Source organism: Verticillium nonalfalfae (assembly GCF_003724135.2).
Source record: "Verticillium nonalfalfae strain VnAa140/NRRL 66861 chromosome Unknown scaffold_8, whole genome shotgun sequence".
Classification (NCBI taxonomy): domain Eukaryota; kingdom Fungi; phylum Ascomycota; class Sordariomycetes; order Glomerellales; family Plectosphaerellaceae; genus Verticillium; species Verticillium nonalfalfae.
Genome location: NW_021167233.1, coordinates 341,441 through 358,105, shown reverse-complemented (window position 1 = coordinate 358,105; position 16,665 = coordinate 341,441). Strand labels below are relative to the sequence as shown.

Below are 16,665 nucleotides of genomic sequence, written 5' to 3'. Positions count from 1 at the left end.
TGGGCTTGAGGCATTCACCGAGCTTTTCTAAGATTAACCTAGCATATTGCTAACAATGAGCTGCAAGATAGTTAGGTTTAGCAAGGCCCTTAGGCACACTCAACCATGCCACGTGACTGGTTCTTCGCTTGCCATGTCTGAAGAGTCAAAGGTGTCTGGCGGAGGATTTATGAGGTCCTCACGAGATTGGGTCCTTACGAGACTGCTGAACAACGACTCACTGGCACGCTTGACTATAAGCTTCTCCAATGTCTGTAACACTGTCATACAATACAATCTTGGCCCTTGACTCAAGATCTATTGAGATAGAGGCAGATCGCAATCAGAGCAACCGGTGACAGGCAAACGTGACCCGGTTCGAATAACATACATCATTACCTGAACATAGCATGTCTTAGTCGATCGGGATCCTCTACTCATAGATCTCTGAAGGGGTTGAAACACTATGGACACGGGACCAGTCAGGCTGTTCCCAATGGAGTCACTCTTGTAATGGACGAGGGACTTCTTGGGACTTTGCTAACCCGGTGAATGGATATGGTGATATCAATTCAATACGGCAGCCTTGGTCACGTGCCTCAAGATATTCAGAGGTGAAAAGCTCTGGGCAACCCAAGCTTAATGGCCACGTGATACAAGACGCGTATGTGAAGCTTTTGGGAGGCACGCCAAAATCCTGAACTGACTTCTGCACCTGCATGAACACATCCCAGGTCTTTGCCATCAAGGTCTCCGACACTCCGACATAAAGCCACCCGCGAACCAGTTCTTCGTCTTCAAGCTGGCCATCCGCGTCTTTCTTCATTTTCTGCTCCCCTTTATCATACTTGTCTTCATCCTTTCCTTTGCCTTGAGACATCGCGCGCAAGCCTAGCCCATCACCATGCCCGCGTTGACGCACGCTGTACCGTGCGTTCCAAGCCGTTTGGAAAGCCTTCCAAACGAGATCTTACACCTCATTATCGACTTTCTTCCCTCGCACTGCTATTGGCGGTTTGCTTTGGCCAATTCGAAACTCAAAAGCCGCCTTGTTCCACTCCTTTTTGGGAGCTCGAAGCTCGGCCGCAGAGATGAGCTGGTTCAGATGGCCGCTCAGTTCAGTTTCAATTACATGCTGACCACGGCCCTTTCCTTCGGACCGGTGAAGACCACTCTCACGACAAGCACGGTTATTCGCTGCTACTATTACTATGCCCGTGGCCGCCGCCGTCCTGTTGGGTTCGCCTCTTTGGCCGAAGACACTCTTCCAGCCAGCACACTCAACATGGCCCTGACAAACGGTTTGGGCGCGCAGTCAATCCCCGTCATCCGCACCCTTCTTGCTGCTGGTGCCGATGACTGCACATCGCGTTTCTGGCTGAACAAGTATTGCATGGAGTACCATATCGCTCTTGCCGAGCGTACACCCTTGCACGTCGTGGATAACACTCGCGCTCTTGCCGTCTTACTCGAACCGGGCTCGAACTGTCTGCGCTATCTGAACACAGTCAGCTTCACACGCTGGCCCACCCCCCTTGCAACAGCTATTGCTTCCCACCGCTCCTTTGAGTTTGTCAAGATGCTCATCGACGCCGGTGCTGATGCCAGTGGTCCCCATCCCAACTACGCCACCGACCAAGAGCTCATCGATGTCTATGACGAAGAAGGAGTCGAGTACGACACTCGCTTCAAAGGCACCCTCGAAAGGGCGTTTGGTGGCCACTGGCTCAGCGGCGTGCCGGGGGATGAATACTGGCTGACGCACTTCGAGATTGCCTGTCTCTTCGGCCGTTTTCAGACAGCCGAGCTCCTTCTCCGCTCCGGCGCCTCCATTTTCGAATGCACCCGATACAACGGTCCTCTGCGTGCCCTCGAAACGGGCATCCGCGCCACAAACGACTCCGGCGACGACCGCCGCGGCATCGCCTTTGTCGATATGTTCATGCGTAACGGCCTGGAGACTTTCTTCAACTCACCCCTCATCATGGGCACGCAATGGTTTGTCAGTGAGGCTGTCTTCATGCGCTTCCTCACCTGGGGCGTGAATCCCATGGTATCCTATCTTGACCAGCATGGAATCACGTCCCTGGCACGCTACCTCGTCACCGTCCAGACCATCTTCGGCCCAGACTATATCACGATCGCCGAGCGAACCCGTCTCCGCTGCATCAAGGCCAACGCTCTCCTCGCCTGCGCTATGACCGCTGGCGACGCCGAAGGCTTCTGTCGTCAGTGGGCCATCGGCGAGGGCCTCCTTATCTTGCGGTGGGGCTTCGAGGCCGGCTTCCACTCATCGCAACGCCGCTCGGGCGCCATCCTTGCCGTCAACGGCATGGTGGAGCTGTTCGAACAGGACCTCGACCACATTCCGATCTGGCGCAAGCTCTTCTTCGAGAACCGCGAGGACTGCCCCTACATCGGCACGCTGCACATTGTCGTCGAGTCGGTGGAGCTTCTCCTCAAGAGCGGTATGACGATCAAGAAGGACCGGTACGGCCGCACCCCGCTTCACTATGCTCTGCGCATCAATAGGGTTCCCGTCTGTCCCATTCTGTGGTCCATCGTCATTCCCGATGTCGATGCCGAAGACATGCGGGCCATTTTGAATTGGAGAACGGTGGCGCTCATGACGCCTTTTACCTATGATAACTTTTCGGGACGGGGCTACAGACACATGGAAGTCAAGCGCGACGACAACATGGTCCGCATTATCAGGGCTCTTCTCCGGGCTGGTGTGCCCGTTGACGCTGTGGACAACAGGGGTCAGACGTTGAGGGACTATGCGCTTCGCACAGGCTGGGGTGAGGTTTGGCAGCGGGCCCTGGAATGTGAGGGTTTGCATGAGGATGCACAGGACGATGGCATGCAAGACATTGGCATGCAAAGCGATGACATGCAAAACGATGACATGCAAAACGATGACATGCAAAACGACAGCATGGGCACTGATAGCACATGAAGCAGCGACATGCATGACGATTGCATGTAGAACTATGACATGCATTCAACGACATACATACAACGACAAGCACAATGACGATGTGCATAACGACGACATGCATAACGACGACATGCATAACGACGACATGCAGAGCAATAGCACACATAACAAAGACGGAGGGGCCTATGGAATGGTAAAGCAGAGTGCTTTAAAGGATACAGGCCACAAGGAGCTGATAGCAGCTCAGATTGCTTTCACACGATGATTGTTATGATTTGTAGGAACAACACACGATACTCAGCAGTATACAAACAAAACTGCATTTGCACCCTTCAGGTGCTATGTAAAATAGTCAAGGCCGCAGCCAGCAGACAGTAGTGGGTTATACATCAGGCATGCACTTCTCAGGCCGAGTGAAGATCCAGGTGACCACGCTATCTGATGACCCTATCATTCGTGATGTAGACCAGTATTGCTGCTTTGCTTCACTCTGGGGATCAAGACCCAAGAGATCGTCATGCAGGCAAAGAGAGCAACTAGCATGGGTTGCAGGACACCAACGCTATACCGCAAAGCCAATGCACCGGTGATGATCGGAAAGAATGCACCGCCCATCTGCGCAAAGAGGAAGATAAAGGAGAGGGCCGTTGACTGGATTTCGTGGGGGAAGAGCTTCGACCCGATGGAAATGCCCTGCATCGTTTGTCAGTGGGCAGACATTGACGTGGAAAACAAAAGGATTGAACGCACGGTCGCAAACAATGGTCCCGTAAAGAAACCAACAAAGCTGACAGCTACCGAAGCCGCAACAATGTGCGGTACCCTAACAACATCAGCATCACGAAGTTTCTGAAGACAGCGTTGACAAAGCACTTACAGCCAAAACACCAGCTGGAACGCAAGAGCCAGAACACAGTAGATGAATATCATCCTGCGCTCCCCGAGCCTGAATGTTGGCTCTGCGAGCAGGATACGGCCGAGCAGACCGCCGCCGCTAAAGCCAGCGGGGACGTAACCCATGTGAGCCAGGTTGCCATCGCGGACCTCCACCAGGAACTCGACGATCCAGCCAACAGCAGTCAAAACGCCACCAATGTAGAAGAAGAAGAAAGCACTAATGACCCAGACGGACTTGTTGGAGAGGGTCTCCTTGACCAGCTGAGCTGCTCCCTTTGTAGGCTCGCTTGTGCTTCCAGACAGCTGCTGGGTCTCGGTGTTTGACGTGTTGTTCGCACCCGAGCGAGGTCTGCCTCGGAAGTGAATCGTATCCCGGAAGGCATAGCATGTGAGTGCCAGGTTTCCTACGCCAAGAGCCAGTGGAAATGTATAGTAGAGGTACCAGTAAGACGTCGTGCCGGCAGAGGCAACTGCGGTGGCTATAAATGGGGCAACAAAGCAGCCGGCCATGTACATGGCGTGGATGAAGGCAAGCCATCGATGGGCACCCTTCGCGCCGGCCACGTAGGTGTTGCAGCCGGTATCCTGATAGGCCTGCCCGAGGCAGACGACGGCGAACGTGATGCAGAAGAAGGGGAACGGAGGTTTCCAGGAACGCAGGGCATGGGCCACGACCTGAAGAGCTGCGCCAAAAACGAGCAGACCCCCAAGGCCGAACCGTTGGGTCAAGTACGTGTTTGTGAAGGCCGCGAAGAGCCATCCGAGGAAGTTGGCGCCGTAACTGAAGTCCAATGAGTGCATGTTTCCTTACACACCAGGGTCAAATGCGAACGTACACGACAGAGGCCACGGCTGTGCTGAGCTCGTAGTCGCGGATGAAGTATGGGACTAGAGCACCAATGCTTCCATCGTTGGTGCCTGAGACGAAGAAAGAAACGCCGGCCGCCAGCAACTTGAGTTTCGTCGCACGACTGAGGCCTTGAGGTTCGTCATCGCCCATTGCCTGGGTTCGATGTTCGGCTGGGGCAAGCCGGGGTGAAGATGGCTTTGATGGGTTGGCAGAGAGTTCGCGCGAGCCATGGGCCTGCACTGGCTCGAGCTCAATCGTCGTCGTCGCCATGGCAGAAGAGTGTTCGATGATTATGGATCATTTGTGATGTCGAAGGAGTCTGGGACCGAGATATATCAACTGTCAGATGGCACGGGATCGAGATGCTGGGGTGAGCCGAGCGGAGTCTGGGGGAGGAGCGGGCCTGCCTGGTTGGGCTGCCCCGTCGCTTGATCCCCTGGCACTAGCGGAGATTCCCCGGACTCCGGCTACTCTTCGGCTGTGAAGGCATGCATCTGATGAATCGGGAAACGGTGTGGGAGAAACGGGCATCGAATCGACGGGCCGATGGGCCGTGGGTGCTGGATCAAGAAGAAGAAGAATCAATCTTGTCGTCGGTCCCAAAATGGAGATGTCAACAGATACGGAGATGTCACGAGCCATCCAGTCATGTTCAAGTGGATTGGTGGCGTCTGATTTTGAAATGACCCTCCGCGATGGCCAACCCACACGTCGTGGGACAGACCACGTGACCATGACCTGCTTACTAAGGCCACTTATCTCGCTTGGCAATGGATGAAGGAGCCTCGTGCCATTGAGGAAGACAAACTCAACGCCTGCGCCTGAGCGTAACCACCAATCCTGGCAAGACAATGCTACGGCAATGCAGATGAAGAGACGACATCATCATCATCATCAGCAATTGGTATCTTGAGCGAGGATTCCCGGCAATTGACTGAGAAAGAGGCAGCAAAAATCGCTCAATTACCGAAACAAAAGATCGATCGCGAGAAGACCAATCCGGCGGTCATTGCCACAACCTTTCGAGGTGCTTCTGATGTATCGAGTAATGGACCAGCGTTTTCCAGGCTGCAGCGCTCGACACTGGAAGACGAAAAGGTTAAATCGTTCTCTTTCAGCCTTCAGGGTATTTTGAGCATATCGTTCGAGTCAGGACACCCGTTGTAGAATGCAGCGGGGCCCGCTCTTTCAGCGCTTCGACAAAACCATGGACAGGTTTGGCCCCCTTTTCCCAGGCAGCCGCATTAAGTCTTTGACGATCCACAAGCGCATACCGGCATGCCCCGTCGGCTAGCCTCAGAACACCCACTCAGCCGCCGTACAATTCGGCTGCCTGCTACACCCATCGTCTCCCTTGCCCATACGAGACCACTAGTTGCCAGGACGAAAGCTTCCGCACGTTCACTGCAACTTGCAATGGCGCCCGCCGTGCCGAGCCCCTTTGAACGGTTCAGTCTGGGCCATCTTTGTCCTGACTGGCTTGCTATCGAGTTGTGGTATGTATAAGTCATAGCGCGCCGAGGCCGAAAATGTGTTTAGAAGCGACTCCTCCCTTGAGTTGACCGTCTGTTCTTCAACATCATCTTCCTCGTTTGTTTTGTTCAGTACAACTTGACAGTCACTCCTCATGTGCGCCTGAAGTCCTGCCCGCATCGATTATCGCTTTCTGCAGCTGTCGTTATGGCTTCAGGCATGCGGCTCTGGGTCCGACAGACCCAGGCCTTGACCAACAAGATTTTCCTCATTACACTAAAGCGACATCTGCTTTCGACTTTGATACGGGCCCTCGTCATTCCCATTCTAGTTGTCTCTCTGACGTTGGGAATCCAAAATTCCACATCTTCAGGCAACAGGTTCGGCGTTGGCAGCCCATCACCCGCCGTGACACTATCCGACGTGATCCCTAACAACGCGAAACTCTTCTTCATCCAATCCGCCGACGCAGGTAGCGATGTCTCGGCAGCTATCAAGACCATCACCAATTCCCTCAAGACGAAGCCTATCGTTCAGGTCCTACAGAGCGACGACGAGTTGGAGCAAAAGTGTCCGACAGACATCAACGGCCGCACAGATTGCTACGCCGCCGTCACCTTCAACGATTCCCCCCTCAGCAGCAACGGCGCCAGTCAGTGGAACTATACCCTCCGCGTCAGTTCCTCCAAAGTATCATCCGGCTTTAATGTCTTCAACTCGAACAAGGCGGCAAAGAATCCCTATGCTCCGCTGCAGCTTGCCGTAGACCAGGCCATCACCAACTCGACGACCGTTCCCGATATGTACATGTATACGCGGACGACACCGGAAGATGATGCCACCCAAAGACGCAAAGACCTCCTCAGCGGCATTTTCTCTGGGCTCAGTGTTGTGTGTTTCCTGAGCATGCTCTCTCTCGTCTATCACATGGTCGGCATGATAGCCGATGAACGCGAGTCGGGCATGGCACAGCTCATAGATGTCATGGGAGGTGGGGCTGCTGCTGCTCGCGTCTTGAGCTACCTCATTGCTTTCAACATCATCTATCTCCCTTCGTTTATCATTATGGGCGGAGGTTAGTTTCAGCTGTGACTCAAGTCCCCCAGTATCCTTCCCAGCTAACGAGCTCGATCAGTCTTCTCTAGTCTCCTCTTTCCATCCTCGAGCGCAGGAATCCCCATCCTCTGGCAGGTCCTCACTGGCTGGGCCCTTACCAGTTCATGTGTTTTCGGTGCTACATTTACCGTTCGATATTCCGCTATCTGCGCTGTCGCCGCCATCGTTGGCATGGCTGTCTTTGCCATGTCGATGGATACTTTGAAGTACCCTATCGACTCATCAACCGCCATCGGTTTCTCCATCGTCTTTCCCAGCTGTAGCTACATCATTGTTCTCAACCTGATGGCTCGCTTTGAAAGAACCGGAAGGCCGATCGATATCTTCGCATCAGCTCCTATGAACGGAGTTGACATGGAGGTTGAAATGGCCACCATTGGGACACTCCTTGGATACCTCGTGTTCACCATTGTCGCCTTTCCTTTGGCAACCATACTCATCGAGAGGTGGACCCAGGGAATTAGTAACAAGGGGCGCAAATTCAGTGGAGGAATCCAGGCAGATGATGGGACAGCCCTACAGGTCAAAAGTCTGACGAAAAAGTACAGTGCCCCGCTTTGGAAGCGTATCTGCTGCTGTTTCTGCTGCGGCCGGAACCGTCCTTTTGTTGCTGTGGACAGCCTGGACTTTACAAGTCAGAAGCAACAAATTCTCTGCCTGCTGGGTATCAATGGCTCAGGAAAAACAACAACCATGGACCTCATCACTGGAAGGCAGAAACCCACAAGCGGGGTGATCGAGATCAACGCCGCATCGTCACAGATTGGTAAGACCTTTCGCTCCTCGTCCTAGATCCTTAGCACCGCTGACTTTGACACCAGGTTTCTGCCCGCAACGAAACATACACTGGGGGGAATTGACTGTTTTCGAACATGCCTACATTTGGAACATGATCAAGGGCGGGTCGGCAACAACGGCAGAGCTGGAACAGCTCGTCGATTCATGTGATCTGAGGCCCAAGATGAACAGCCAGGTTGCCACCCTGAGTGGAGGGCAAAAGCGCAAGGTGCAACTTGCATGCATGCTTGCTGGAGGAAGCACCATTTGCCTCATGGACGAGGTGACTACTGGCATGGTAAGATCGCTGTCTTGGCACTCAGGAATCCGAACTAATCATAGACAGGACCCTGTCTCTCGACGAGCCATCTGGAATATCGTCCTTGCCGAGCGATCGAGGCGATCCATGATTCTGACGACACACTTCCTCGACGAGTGTGAAGTCCTCGCCGACCAGGTTGTGGTCATCTCGCGCGGCCACCTCAAATGCCATGGGTCGCCAGCCGAGCTGAAGAACATGCACGGAGGAGGATACCGCGTTCGCGTCCCCCAGGTCAACAATGTCCCGCAGACCAGCTACCCGATGGCTGTCTATCAGGGGGAGACGATCTATACCGTTCCGGACTCGACATCTGCCACCAGACTTCTTTCTTCACTCGAGGCTGCTGGGTTGTCTGACGTTTTCGTTACCGGTCCAACCATCGAAGAAGTTTTCCTTCGCGTCGCCAACGAGCCCGAAGCGCTCGAAAAAAGGGGCACAGGCCTGTCTGATCTCGCACCCTTGACCATAAGTGGCGAGGCATCCAATGGCCAACTATCCTCCGGCACAAGCACCACGTTCCTGCAGCAGCTTATGGCACTTACGATCAAGCGTCTGACCATATTGCGAGGCAATTACTGGTGGTATATCCTGGCCTTAATCATTGCCTTGCCGTTTTCGCCAACGTTCACATCGATGCTGAAATCGACAGACATGGACTTCAACACCGTCCCGTATGAGCTGCCTTCCTGCAGCGACTTCGAGCCATCCTTTTTCGATGAGCCGTCCGCCGTCACTCTATCGTACTACGGAGACAAGAAACCAGGAGATGTCTCGATGATTGTTGGCCCACAGTCGGCACGAGACAGTGTTTTCCGTGCCGTCGACAAGTTTCCCATCGGTCGAACGATAAATACGACGGACTTTGACTCCAAATACATTTTCCAGAATGACTACGACAGTTTCCTAAAGCGTGTCCACGACAATGCTTCAAGTATTCTCCTCGGTGCGATTTACATGGGCGACGGATCTGCGAAACCAACAATCGCTTACAACACCGAGCTCGGCTACGACTCACCCGTGACGATGCAGAGCCTCTGGAACCAGGCACGAAGCGGAGTACCCATGGAAATACAGCTCGCATTTTTCACAACCTCGCTTCCTGTTCGTCGTCATCCAAACATGATCAATCTTTTCTTCGTAATTACGTACTGATACTACTCCTAGGTCGATGCTGATGCAGGCCAGCTTCCTGCAACTGTAGGTGCTCCGTCTCTCATCTGTCGTGATTTGTGCTGACAATACCAGCTCCTTGCTCTCATGCATTCGGTCTACCCTGCTTTCTTCGCCCTCTATCCCGCGTTTGAACGACTTCAAAAGATCCGAGCTCTCCAGTACTCCAACAACGTTCGCCCCCGCCCACTCTGGGTCTCTTACATCATGATCGACATCGTCATAGTCACCATCGTCGCCGCGCTCGGCACCCTTGCCTTGGCCCTGGATGTCAAGAACTGGTACCATCCGGCCTTCATATTCCCGATCATGTGGCTCTATGGCATCGCAAGCATGCTGTGGTGCTACATCATCTCTTTGTACACGAGGTCGGAGCTGGCCGCCTTTGCTTTTTCCGCTTGCATCATGGTTATTGCGTTTATTCTGACCATCGTCGGCTTTTCGGTACGTTGGCACGTTCTCCCGTGGGTGTTCTCTCGCTGACCATGTAGCTTGCCATCAACAACCCCAGCTCCGACCACCCGAAGCTCGTCATCGACGCCGTCTCCTATTCTTTAGGCCTGCTTTTCCCCATCATGAACCTCTACCGAGCCTTTGTCGTCGGCCTGAACGTCTGGCTTGTCACTTGCCGCGGCTTTAAGCTCATCGCCAACCCAGGGTCGTTCAGCGCATACGGCGGTCCCCTCGCTCTCCTTATCATCCAGGTGCTCTACTTATTCCCCCTCCTCCTATGGCTCGACGGAAAGAACACCTTCTCCATGCCATGGGGCAAGAAGAAGCTCGTCGACAACGAGGAGTCCGTCTCCGGCGCACCGCAGGATATCGAAATGAAGAGCATGCGAGTAGCCAGTTCGGAAAAGAACCTGCTTTCGGTGGAGCACGTCACAAAGTCGTTCAAAGGCAAGCGCGCCGTTGACGACGTGTCGCTGGCCATGACCGAGAGCTCGGTGATCGCACTGCTTGGCCCCAACGGTGCCGGGAAGACGACCCTGACAAACATGATGCGCGGCGAGATGGTGCCTGACTCTGGCCGTATTTTCGTACAGGGCCTCGATGTGCAACAGGACACGCAGGCTGCGAGGCGGCATATTGGCGGTACGTCTGGCGTTTCTAGCAAGGATTATGGAGCGTTCGCTAACGAATCAAAGTCTGCCCACAGTTTGATGCGCTGGACAAAATCACGGCCAGGCAGCAATTGGAGTTCTACGCCCGCATTAAGGGCATCAAGGACATGAAGCGCGATGTCGATTTTGTCATGGCTAGGGTGGGGCTGACGCCGCATGCCTCTCGTCTCACACATAAACTGTCTGGCGGCAACAAGAGGAAACTGAGTCTCGCGATTGCGCTACTAGGTATGCCGACTCCTCGTTGTTGACGCGACGTATCCAAATGCTAACAAGTCGCGCAGGTAACCCTGAAGTTCTCATTCTGGACGAGCCGAGCTCTGCAATGGACGCCATCGCGAAGCGTGAGATGTGGAAGATGCTGTCATCCATTACGCCAGGACGTTCTGTTCTCTTGACGGTATACCTAACCACAAGTCTTTTGAGCCAAAGATTGGATGCTAACGTTGATAACAGACGCACTCCATGGAAGAAGCAGACGAGCTTGCGACTTGTGTAGCCATCATGTCGAAACGCGTCCTCGCCATCGGCACGAGCCAAGAGCTCCGCCAGCGCTACAGCAACGTCTATGATGTCCACCTCGTCCTGGCCACAGCGCCAGGCTCCACACGCAGCGAGATGCACAACATTGAGTCGTGGGTGCAACAGGTCTTCCCGGAAGCATCCTTCGACGCGGCCAGCCTTGGTGGACAGGTGCGGTTTGTCATGCCCGTCGGGGCCGGGCCTTCGCCTGATGGGAGGAGCACGGTGAGAAGGTTGATGGAGACGCTGGAGGAGCAGAAGGCGAATCTTGGGCTTGCCCATTATACGGTTGGAATGGGCACTCTGGAGATGGTGTTCTTGAACATCATGAGGAATAGCGGTGCGGCAGAAGAGGAAGAGCAGAACGGGCCCAACACAAGAAGAAAGGGCTTGAGGCGACTGGTACCAACATTCAGGTCGGGTGGACTATCCTCATAAGCTAGATACACATACCCATGACGTTTTTCTTTTTTTAAATTCCATTAGATCATACCTGCTTATCCTTAAACAAGAAATTCTATGGTGCTGACTGCTAGCAGCCACAGCGTCATGCCTGTTGCCACCCGTTGAAAGTGGTGGTCTGTCCCAATTGCTCGGGACGGTGTCTCTGACGGGGCTTCTTGGCACATGGCTTCAATACCGTCCTTCAATTTGCATACACATTCCTACTCATTCTCGTTTGCCCGATCCTTCCCATCATCCGGCTTTGAGAACATATCCAAGGGACCAACCCTCAACGGCCGTGAACAAGCCGACACATCAGAGTTGGTAGCTTGGGCGGCGGCCGCCCACATGCGGGACGTCATGGGCATAAATTTGTTATCCTCGACAGAGTCGTAGCCAAGACTGGCTGCGGTCGTCTCGAAGCTATGCGCTTCTTTCGCCGTGACCATCATCGTCTAAGGCGAGACCAAGTGGACGGCGCCGGCGTTGGGTGAGCTGTTGCCCAGAGTGCATTGCCATTGGCGGCTTCCTCAGAAGACAATGTAAGTGATGATCATGAAGAGGAATTGGAGCGCAGCGTGCACCATCGGTGAAAATCAATGAGAACCCAAGATTCAAAAGTTGATCAACTCCCCGTGGCCGTAGGTAGCCTTCGTCATGGCCCTGGAAAGTTATGGTGCTGCATCCAGAGTTCTTGGCGTAGTGGCGTAGTGGGGACTACTTTCAAAAGGCCCCTTGTATCGTATACATGTAGACCAAGTTGGGACGTCAAGGAACCCTTTGGCAGCCAGCCAATATCATGCGGCTGGGCTTTCGTGGCAGCTCGGCAACGGCATGTGGGTTTGAATGCACATGCCTGGGGATCGAGCAACCACCATCTCATGTGCCACGAGAGCCAGTAGGTCCAAGAATTGCCGTTTGAGCCAGAACTCATAATTTCCCCCAATTCTGAATCTTCTTGGCGTGCGCGGCGCGTGGTACTCGGCTTGTATGCAACACGTGCGCAGGAACTCTGCATCAGAAGTACAGGTTCTCACTCGACTTGGCCAACGTCTCTGCTTTGCTCATGCCCATTTCCGAGTATGTACTGCCATCGTACTCGGAAAGCATGTCGATGGCAGCCCCTGCATCAGCCTCGGCGGCTGTGAACTGCGAAACGTCCATCAAGGTCTCGTCCGGCAAAGGCGATGCGATGGTTGATGGCTGCGGCGATCCACTTTGGCGGATGGCTGGATCGACTGGGATTCCATCTGCTCTCACTGCGCTTCCTGGCGCTGACGTCTTTGACTGATACCAGGAGAGGAGATTGTCGCTTGTCCGAAGGGGTGTGTTGTCCCACTCGCTGACGCGGTCGACTTTGTTCTGCCTTGGCGTCCAGGAACTTGACGAGGGAGCAGGCCCCGCCATGGCTGATTCGAGAGACCGGCTGTCTACGATGCTGGCGAGGGTTCGAAAGAGAGCTGTTTCGGTTTCTGCGAGCCTGGCTTCGAGCTTTGTTAGGTAGCCAAACGGGATTCCTCTGACAGGCGTCAATTTTGGTTCACTCGTGTCTAGAACCCGAGGAAGGCCTTACCGTTTGCTTTTCTCAGGGTAGTGACATTTTGATGGGTATGCATGGCACTGGGAGCAGTGTGGTCTGCGGGAGGAAGAGTGTCATGTTAGTTGTTGCCTTTGAGCCTCACATGAGGATGTCGTGGTCAAAGGAAGATTGAACTGACAGCTTTCGATCACACTGATAAGCTCAATATTGTTAGCCGCTATTCAAGTCAGGGGCAATATTGGGGGAAGCGACCAGACCAGGGGTAGGACGGGTCGACGGTAGATCGGGGGACTGTATGAGGAGAACGACAAGGGGGGGTTGACATACCCCGCGCTTCCGTTGGCGGCAGGATTCACACGCTATGGGGCTCAAGCTGATGCCTTCTTGGCTGGATCTAGGGTCCGCCATGTTTGGAGGATTTGGCGGGAACCAAGCAGTCCAGTCCGCTTGTATTTGAGGCAGGAGAAAGTCAGGTCCGGACGGAAGATAGTGCGGATGTGGGAGGATTCCAAGGGAATCGGGGAGGTCGCCGGGGTTTCCTTTGTCCGCACCACGTAGGAAGTCTGTGCTAACAATTGGCTGGGCGGTCTGAGTCCCACTTGTCTCTGCCACATCAGGATAGGATGTCTGCCTATCACGTGCTGCCAGCTGGATGCGTCTGGGTGCTGCACCACCGGCCCCCGTCTCTCGGACGACTTCATGATTCCTTCCCAGCCTTACCTTGTATGATCTTCCTTTGGCCACCTGCCCGTTACACATCAATGACAAACCCTGTTCGACATCCACTCAGCCGCCAGGATCTTGTCAATCGTCTGGCCCGATATACTACAGAGGGAATGAAGGCCTGATAGCTGCGCTTGTCGCGTGTACAACAGCGACAAGGGCTCCGGATCTGCCAACCTGGCATCGCCTCCACCAAAGACTGCAGCACGGAGGCTGTGGTCCTTAGCCTGGGCCCTCTGACTACCGTCGGAAGAGTCCAAATCCGCTTGGCTTTCTGGAATCGCTCAACATCAGCGTCGTAGTCGACATGGAAGGCCTTGAGTCTCCCGTCGCCTCCTCTGAGTCGGGTACTTTCGGACTTAGTCCTGCCCATTCACACCTCAACCAGTCACGCAAGCGCAAGTTCTCCCAAGCCGTCGATCCGCCTGCTCGAGAATACGGCCTTATGCGAGACACGGGCCGGCATGACACCTCAAGGTTCGTCGGCAGTGCCAGTGGCATCCACTTCATCCGGGGCGTTTACCTCCGCCTCTCACGCAAATCCGCCTCCAGAGCCGGTAGCGCTGCAGCCATCAACCATCTTGTACCAGGAGAGGACGATCAGCTCCAACCAGGCCGGACATCTCGTGATGGAGGCCAGCAACGTCTTTGGAAAGACCATGAAGTCGCTGTCGAAACGGAATCTACAGAGTCATGGCCGAGCTTCGAGCTCCTCGTCACCTGGTCCAGAAGCTACTTCCAAGCATGGCATCCCACCCTGCCGTTCCTTAGTGCGCCTGAAGTCCTGGCCCTTTTCGAGAGAGTGAGCAACAGCGGCATATCGTCCGTCAGTCATCTCGAGCAATCTATACTTCGTTCCGTCTTCTCTATATCACTGGCAGACAGCAGACAGTCGACTCGCTTCAGTGAGCCACTTCCGCCGTCGCTTGTCTTCAACACAATTGAGGAAGCCATGTCAGCGTCCCAGTTTGCCCTCTACCAGCCAGCCTCACTGCACGCGACACAAGCAGCACTCAGCATCCAATTGTTCCTCATGTCCATGCTCCGACTCAATGCGGCTTCCCGCCTCGGCGGCTTGATTGTACGCATGGCCTTTCACCTTGGCCTCCACCGTTGCCCGTCCCGTTACCCATTCTTCACAAAGAAGGAAGCGCACATTCGACGCCGTGTTTTCTGGTCGATATACTGCAACGAACGCTTTCTCTCCCAGTCTCTGGGTCTCCCACTCGATATCAAGGATGATGACGTCGATGTTTGCTATCCGGGGGAGGAAATACACTCGACATACGTAGAGGCCGAAGACAACCGGCTGCAGCTCCTGACATACTTGGCAAAGCATGCACGAATACGAGGTCTCATTCTTGAGTTGCGAAATAAGTCAGTTTCCAGCCGCGACGACACTCCAACGCATGAAAGCTATGTCCAAGCAGAAATGGCCCGCTGGTCAAACGAGATTCACGACGCACTTGAAGATGAAGACAGCGACGGCGAGCAGCCTGGCGAGGACAACAAGGAGCCACCACTTTCTCCTGGCCATCGCATTTACCTTTCGTTACTGAAGTTTGAGTCCAAGATCTCTCTCAACCGACCGATGATGGCATCCGATCCCTCCAGCGGCTCCTACTGCGCAGGCCTCCAAAACTGCATCTTCGCAGCCAGATCAATCTTGATCGCTCTCAAGAAACATCAGTCTCGCCACAAAACCAAGGGCAAAGACGATAACGCCTTGTCTGACCCAATACTTTGGCCTACGATCACAGGCGCCATATGGATTAGTTCTTTCATCCTGATCTACGCGGCATCTGAGCGGCAACTGCCATTATCAAGCGCATTGCGGTTCGTAGTTCCTATTGATTGTATGTAGGTGCCTGACTGACGGATTTCCATCCAGACATGTCGAGGCAGGAAAAGATATGCTCCGCCATATCGCTGCTCGAGAAACAGCTTGGCCGGAATACTGTTTGTCTGCAATTGACGAGTTGACTGCGGCTGTGCGGGAAGTGACCATTCCTCACTTCATGCCGGGCAATGTCCCGCCAGGTGCACGCCACTCAACCTCGCAACAACAGTCTCGAGGGCAGGGCAACTCCACAGATCGAAGCCGCCGTTCTGATTCCACATCTGTCACTCGTCCGGCTCCTGCCCATCCTCGTCGGAATACGGGCTTCTCGCCCACACTGGCTACTTCTTCCGGCATGCCTGATGATCCATCCACTGGTGCAACAGACACGCGAGAGAACGGAGGTGACAATCTGTTCTTTGGAGAGAGGAATCGCGACAGCAGGCCACTGAGGAATGATCAAAACGAGCCAGTTCAGTGGCAGCAGCCAGCCGGCTCGACCACGTCTCCCCTGAACCCAGACGCGTGGCAGATGCGAGCTCCTCAGCAAGAGCCCGGCGGGCCAGGTCGCGCAACGATGCCCGGTCTTGGTGGGCAGCAAATGTCCGCAACCGTAGCAGGTGGACCTTTTGCACTCTCACAGCAGGAATTGCTGCCCGGGGAAGGGCAAGAGTCGATGGTCTGGTATGATCAGCTGTTCGCGAACTCGCTCGGCGCTATTGACTATCCATACATGGCGGCGGCGCAGTTTGACTCCTCTATTGACCCAACCTGGTCATACTTACGATAGTTGTGATTTCAAGCGATACTTTCAGCGGCAAAGGCAATTTACAGTTGACTTGTCTCGACCAAGATGCCTATTCTTATCGCATCAAATCATGTGCAAAGTCACACCCAAATTTTTCTCTCGATAACAGCGGAGCGATACAAAATCGAGTGGTTAAGCT

General features: G+C 54.2%; 5 protein-coding genes across 5 annotated transcripts; 3 read left to right on the top strand and 2 right to left on the bottom strand.

Annotated features, from left to right (window-relative positions):
- Nucleotides 1–883: 883 nt before the first annotated feature.
- On the top strand, nucleotides 884–2,938 carry D7B24_008733 (uncharacterized protein; the record flags this gene model as incomplete). The annotated part of the gene is made up of 1 exon (XM_028642818.1): nucleotides 884–2,938. The coding sequence occupies one exon, from the start codon at nucleotides 884–886 to the stop codon at nucleotides 2,936–2,938; it is 2,055 nt and encodes a 684-aa protein (XP_028498509.1).
- A 432-nt stretch (nucleotides 2,939–3,370) lies between these two features.
- On the bottom strand, nucleotides 3,371–4,937 carry D7B24_008732 (uncharacterized protein; the record flags this gene model as incomplete). The annotated part of the gene is made up of 4 exons (XM_028642817.1): nucleotides 3,371–3,613; nucleotides 3,671–3,743; nucleotides 3,798–4,598; nucleotides 4,654–4,937. The coding sequence occupies 4 exons, from the start codon at nucleotides 4,935–4,937 to the stop codon at nucleotides 3,371–3,373; spliced, it is 1,401 nt and encodes a 466-aa protein (XP_028498508.1).
- A 1,410-nt stretch (nucleotides 4,938–6,347) lies between these two features.
- On the top strand, nucleotides 6,348–11,609 carry D7B24_008731 (uncharacterized protein; the record flags this gene model as incomplete). Its single annotated transcript, XM_028642816.1, has 10 exons — nucleotides 6,348–7,215; nucleotides 7,276–8,022; nucleotides 8,078–8,331; nucleotides 8,380–9,456; nucleotides 9,520–9,552; nucleotides 9,601–9,969; nucleotides 10,017–10,620; nucleotides 10,674–10,877; nucleotides 10,934–11,049; nucleotides 11,106–11,609. 10 exons carry the CDS (start codon nucleotides 6,348–6,350, stop codon nucleotides 11,607–11,609), a joined length of 4,776 nt encoding a protein of 1,591 aa, XP_028498507.1.
- A 1,023-nt stretch (nucleotides 11,610–12,632) lies between these two features.
- On the bottom strand, nucleotides 12,633–13,022 carry D7B24_008730 (uncharacterized protein; the record flags this gene model as incomplete). Its single annotated transcript, XM_028642815.1, has 1 exon — nucleotides 12,633–13,022. The coding sequence occupies one exon, from the start codon at nucleotides 13,020–13,022 to the stop codon at nucleotides 12,633–12,635; it is 390 nt and encodes a 129-aa protein (XP_028498506.1).
- Nucleotides 13,023–14,185: 1,163 nt separating this feature from the next.
- D7B24_008729 (uncharacterized protein) lies at nucleotides 14,186–16,508 on the top strand (the record flags this gene model as incomplete). Its single annotated transcript, XM_028642814.1, has 3 exons — nucleotides 14,186–14,959; nucleotides 15,026–15,714; nucleotides 15,770–16,508. The coding sequence occupies 3 exons, from the start codon at nucleotides 14,186–14,188 to the stop codon at nucleotides 16,506–16,508; spliced, it is 2,202 nt and encodes a 733-aa protein (XP_028498505.1).
- Nucleotides 16,509–16,665: the final 157 nt, after the last annotated feature.